This window comes from Gopherus evgoodei, chromosome 4 (genome assembly GCF_007399415.2).
Source record: "Gopherus evgoodei ecotype Sinaloan lineage chromosome 4, rGopEvg1_v1.p, whole genome shotgun sequence".
NCBI classification, from domain to species: domain Eukaryota; kingdom Metazoa; phylum Chordata; order Testudines; family Testudinidae; genus Gopherus; species Gopherus evgoodei.
Window position 1 is genome coordinate 138,799,709 of NC_044325.1, and position 6,000 is coordinate 138,805,708.

General features: G+C 54.6%; 1 protein-coding gene across 3 annotated transcripts in view; it reads left to right on the forward strand.

Annotated features, from left to right (window-relative positions):
- GRM4 (glutamate metabotropic receptor 4) overlaps positions 1–4,125 on the forward strand; it is a 230,754-nt gene extending 226,629 nt beyond the window's left edge. For all 3 annotated transcript variants that reach the window (XM_030561356.1, XM_030561358.1, XM_030561357.1), the window contains exon 11: positions 3,607–4,125. In XM_030561356.1, coding sequence (XP_030417216.1) covers positions 3,607–3,656 — 50 coding nt within the window. In that variant the 3' untranslated portion in view covers positions 3,657–4,125. The remainder of the gene's footprint in view (positions 1–3,606) is intronic.
- Positions 4,126–6,000: the final 1,875 nt, after the last annotated feature.

Genomic DNA, 6,000 nt, shown 5'->3' on the forward strand with positions numbered 1-6,000 from the left:
CTGGGGATGAGTTTGGGGTGCAGGCAGGCTGCTCCGGGACAGGGGACAGAGAGGAGGACTCCCCCCAGCCCTTTCCCTGCCAGCAGCAGCGAGCTCTGGGGGAGGAGCCCCGCTTTCCTGCCCCCCAAGAAGCGCACTCACCCCCACCACTGTCACTGCATGTGCTCCTTGGGCCCCACTCAGGTCCAGGAATCTCCCTCACCTCCCCCATGGTGGGTGCCAGGGGGTGCTGCATGCGCCTCCTCCCCTGCTGTTGCCCCTGACTGTAGTCTCACTGGGGGTGAGGGATGGGGCTGCCTCCTTGCCCAGCATGGGGCAGGAGCAGTGACTGGGGTGGAGGGTCCCACCAAAAAAGGGAAGTGTCTGAGGTGGAAGGGCAGGCTCAGAGTCAGTCTGCCCTGGCAGTCGATGTGTCGGGCACTAGGACCCTGCGGCAACAGTTGCTGCAGGGAGGAAGCATGGAGCTGCAGGGAAGAGGTAGGGACACGCTGCTCCAGGGCCGCCCGGGGGGGCGGGCAAAAGGGGCAATTTGCCCCAGGTCCCGGGCTCCGCAGGGGCCCCCACGAGAGTTTTTCGGGGCCCCTGGAGCAGGATCCTTCACTCGCTCGGGGACCCCAGAAAACTCTTGCGGGCCGGGCCCCGGAGCTTCTTCCGCTCCTGGTCTTCGCTGGCAGGGGAGTCTTTCCGCTCCGGGGCGGGCGGACCCCCCACCATCGCATTACCGCTGAAGCGGGACCTGCCGCCGAAGTGCAACCCGCTCTTCGGCGGTAATTCGGCGGCGGGGGCCCTTCCGTTCAGGGACCCGCCGCCGAAGTGCCCCGAAGACCCGCGGCGGGCCCCCCCCGCCGCCGAATTACCGCCGAAGAGCGGGCTGCACTTTGGCGGCGGGTCCCGCTTCGGCGGAAATTCGCCGGTGGGGGGCCCCCGCCGCGGGTCTTCGGGGCACTTCGGCGGCGGGTCCCTGAACGGAAGGCCCCCCGCCGCCGAACCGGGCCGGCTCTAGACATTTTGCCGCGGGGGGGGGGGCAGGCGTGGCTGCGGAGGGTCCGCTGGTCCCGCGGCTCCGGGGGACCTCCCGCAGGCTTGCGTGTGGATGCTCCACCGGAGCCGCGGGACCAGCGGACCCTGGGCAGCCACGCCTGCGGGAGGTCCACCGGAGCCGCCTGCGGCCGATGGCCCCAGACTCCCGGAATCCTCTGGGTGCCCCTGCTCTGCTCCCTCTGGGCCGGGGACATGCACAGGGCCAGCAAGGAGCCAGGGGAGGCGTGGGGGGGGGCAGCAGGTGGGACCGAGGTAGGGAGACTCGGCCCCAAACATTGGTGGAGCTGGGCCCCTGGGCTCTGAATATTGCTGGTGCCCGGGCACCACGTGGGTATATAACTTGCCGCCCATGCTCAATCCCCCACACCCTAACCCTCTGCTCAAGCCCTGAGCCCCTCCAGCACCACAAACACCTCATCCCCAGTCCCAAAGCCCTCACCCGGACTCTAACCCTGAGCCCCCCCACACACACTCCAAACCCCTCATCTGAAGCCACAACCCACAGCCCTCACCCCTGCACCCCATCCCTCTGCACTCCCTCCCATCCCCAAACTCCCTCCCAGAGCCTGCACCCCAATCCCCTACCCCAGCCTAGAGCCTGCACCCCAGACCTCCTCCCTCCCCAAACTCCCTCCCAGAGCCTTGGGCAGGTGGTGGGGAGCACAGTTTGGGTGGGGGTGGGTTTTGGGCACCACCAAAACTTCTACAAACCTGCCACCCCTGATCCTGCCCTGCAGACCTGAACTCTCAGCATTCTCAGGACACTTGCTAATCCCTAGTGACCACTACTGATATCCAGCACCTGCCACCTATCTTAATCGTGAGTTGACCCCCCTCCCAAAATCACAGGTTCTACCATCGCCCCTTCATTCATTCTTTGGCAGCAATTTGGCGGCACGCCCTTCCCTCCAAGAGGGACTGAGGGACCTGCCGCCAAATTGCCACCGAAGAGCCGACCCTGGGGGAGGGAGCAATTTTATATTCTTGCCTTGGGTGCAAAAATACCTAGTTACAGTTCTGCCAGCAGGGTACAGTTCTCTCACACATGATGTTGCTGTACCTGACTACGCAAGGAGCAGGCGGGCTGAGAAATGGGCCCATTGACTCCAGTCGCCATTCAGGCTCCACTCTCCTGGAACGCAGGCCGTTTGCCTAAGGCACTCGCTCTTCTGGGTTTGTTGTTTTCTACACCCACACAGATGAGCTGGCCCGGTGTAAAGCGGAAGCGCCACTGGTGCCACTTACAACTTGACGTGAGGAGGTGGCAAGTTGTGTGCGGTGCAAGCCCTGAGTTGCCTGGGTGCACTGTGTCTGCATTAGGGGTTTGTACAGGTGTAACCTCATTGCCACAACTGCAGCCAGTGCAAGTTTCCCTAGTCTAGCCAGACATGAACACCCAGAGATGGCCCAATTATCTGTAGTCAGGGTTTGTTCAGGCAAGGCTTCCAAACCACCAGCTGCAGGAAGTCTGTCTCCGCTTCTGTGGGCTCCACCAGGGCTAGCATGTTTGCTGCTCACAGACCAGTGCCATGAGGATTCATAGCAGCTGCCTCCTGCTGGCTGGGAGCTCTGTGGCTTGAGATCCCCAGGGAGTCAGGACATCTCTGCCTCTATCAGTGGCTAGAGTATATCTCGGGATCCCTCTTCGTCCTGTTTCCCTTGAAACCTCCTTCCACTCCTCCCTTAACTCCCTCCAAAATCACAGGCACCTGTTCTGAATGCTAAACTTATTCTTTCCCCATCTTCGGCAGCCCTGAGACTCCACCTTCTGCATCCTGTGTGGGGCAGGTGGAGGTAGGAGTTCTCCTCCCTGCGTCTTGGGCAGGGCCGGCACTACCATTTAGGCAGCCTAGGCAATCGCCTAGGGCGCCAGAATAATTGGTGGGTGCTGTTTTGCCGGAGGGGGCGGCAGGCGGCTCCGGTGGAGCTGCCGCAGTGGTGCCTGTGGAGGGTCCGCTGGTCCGCGGTCTGGTGGAGCTGCTACAGTCGTGGCTGCGGACGGTCGGCTGCTTGCGCGGCTCCGGTGGACCTCCCGCAGGCATGACTGCGGCAACTCCACCGGAGCCGCGGGACCAGCGCGCGGGGTGGCGAAATTGCCGTGCGCCTAGGGCGCTCAAACCCCTAGCGCTGGTCCTGGTCGTGGGCCATGTAGAACTGGGGCCTAATAGCCTGCTTTGCGGAGGTGCTGAATGCCTGAGACTTTCCTTGGGTCCAGCAGGAGCTGAGCACTTCTGCAATCTAGGCCGTGGCTCACTGCCTTTGCATAGAACTGCAGAATTTACCCTGGATGCAGCTGGTTGTATCTCTGCCTGATAGTCTTCAGAGACTCATAGGTGCTGGAACTAGGGGAGCTACTGCACCCCCTGGCTTGAAGTAGCAATTACAGCCCAAATACATGGTTTCCACCTTCAGCACCCCCACTATAAAAATTGTTCCAGCACCATTGCAGAGACTGAGCCTTATCTCATATTCCCACCCAAGCTCTAGTGGCGTTAAGGTTGGTTCAAGGTCGCGGTACGGGAAGGCTTCATTAATGATACATATGTGGTTTCTTTCTCCATCCAGCTCTGGCTACCAAACAGACTTACGTCAGCTATAGCAACCATGCAATTTAACTCCATCTGATCATAACCACCCCGGGATGAGTTGCTGGGGAGGAGGCGGCGAAGCCAGAGAGCTGAGTCGAATTGCTCATTGCAGGAAGTTGGGGGGTGGGGAAGTTGGATTCGATTGAAAGAGGGCATTGCAGGTGCCTAATTCTACTGGCTGGGCTGGTGGACAATGCTGCTTGGGAAGATGGCCATTAACGTCGGCAAAAAAACCAACCAACCAACCGTCAAAACACACGCCTCTCGGGAGGAGGAAGAGGAACAACCCACCAGGGTGCACGTACAGTGGGACAGAGGTGACAGACTTTAATAAATCTTTTGGGGGATTTTTTTCTGTATCTTGGAAAAATAAAATAAATTGCAGATACCTTTTCCCTTTTCCACAATTTGTGAGATCGTTTGTGGTTGTGAAGAATCTCTCTCTCTTTCTCTCTTGTTCATTTTCCATTTTTCTTTTGTTGTCTTCTTCCTCTGCCTCTCTTCACTTTCTTTCTCTCTTTCTCTCTCTCTCTCTTTTTCTCCTACCAAGTTCTATGTGTTGCAAAAAAAAATTAAAGATTTTTTTTAAAAAATAAACAACAAAAAAATAAAATCTAGACTGTGTTCAAAGTACTGATTTCTATAGGTGGTACAATTGATGTATGTGATGACCATATGGATTGAATTATGTCTGCTTTATGTACTGACCAATTGAAAAAAAAACCAACAAAAAAACCCCCTAAGTTCAGTGCCTGGATGTTTATGAATTATTCTATGAAAAGTGTAGAGCATGATCATTTTTATACGAGGAACTTTCTAATAAAAGACCATGGTTTTGCACTCAGCTTTTTTCTTTTATTGGTGCATGTCGATGGCTAGCTCAAGGGAGGCTCTTTGGCTTATTAAAAAGGTGAAGAGATGACTTGATCGCAGTCAATAAGTACATGTGTGGGGAAAGGGTTTCTTCTATCAAAGGGCTCTTTAATCTACCATACAAAAGCAGAACAAGATCCAGTGGCTGGAAGCTGAAATGAGATACATTCAGGCTAGAAATAAGATGCACATTTTTAAGGGAGGTTTATTCATAGGGCTTTTGTTCTTCAGAGTTTGTTAATTTCATGGGGCGGGGCAGTGTTGATAACTGAGATTTATGAAGATGTCCAAAAATCTGGGAGGATGCAAGACTTTTTCCTTGTATATTATATACATTGCTCATTACAGCAGTATATACTGTAGTGAGTGGTTGCTTTGTAATGTTCCCTTGTGTACTTTAACACAGTATAGTTTCACCCAGCACTATGTTGAAATGCCATAGGGAACCTTTAGTGCCCACCACCAATAGGGGGACACACGGATCAATTAATACACCACGTGTCAGTGAGCTCTAGAAATCACTACACTATAGTCTGCGTTACAAGCCCTTAGCTACAAATAACCAGTTCTAGTGTTTATCCAATAAACATCATTTTTTTGTTTGTTTTTGTACTAGGGTATTTTATTGGTGTTTCTCCATTAAAACCGAAAATCCATACAGTGTACCTGGGATGCAGTGGATTCTCCAGCTTGTGAAGGCGTGAAATTTAAGATCATAGGTGGGATTTTTCAAACGTAGCCAAGTGACTTAGAAGCATAAATTTCAATGGCTTTCGAGGGCACCTCTATACCTTGGTCCCCAGCTCACTGAGACATACTCACACTAGCTCTGAGCAAGCTAGCGTGCTAAAAATAGAATGTAGCCATAGTGGTGTGAGAGGGACTAGCTCCCCCAACTACATACCTGGCTGTGACACTTGGGGTTGCCACACAGATCAGAGCTAGCATGGGTATGGCTACTCGAGCTGGAATTTACATCTCCAGACATACCCTGAGACATTGGAGTGGTTGCAACTTCCACCCTGACTCACTTTCTGAAAGATGTGCTCCAGTTCAACCAGCCACTATTGCTCCAGGAATTTTAGGGGGAGGGTCCCTGGCCTGTGTTTTGCAGGAAGTCAGACTAGATGCTCATGAGGGTCCCTTTTGGCCTGGAAATGAGTGAGGTGAGGGCCTTGACTGCACTAGTGGATTGAATGGGTTGCAGTTGAAGAGGTTCCATTGAAGTACAAAGCGCCTGATTCCTCTCTCATCCCAATGGATGCTGAGAGGCCAAGGATAGGTTGGGCTATGGAGGCAGAGCCAGCCTCTCTCAGGGCCTGCTCTAAGGGCAGGTGAGCAGTGTGGTTGCCTAGGGTACCAACTTCCAGCAGGTGTCACAGCCCAGAGCTTTTTTATTTTTCGGCTCAGCTCTGATTGGCCGTTTGGGGGTTCCTGGCTTGGTGGCTGCAGCAAAATGGCTAGAGCTGCTCCTGTCCTCTCACCCCACGTGGGATTC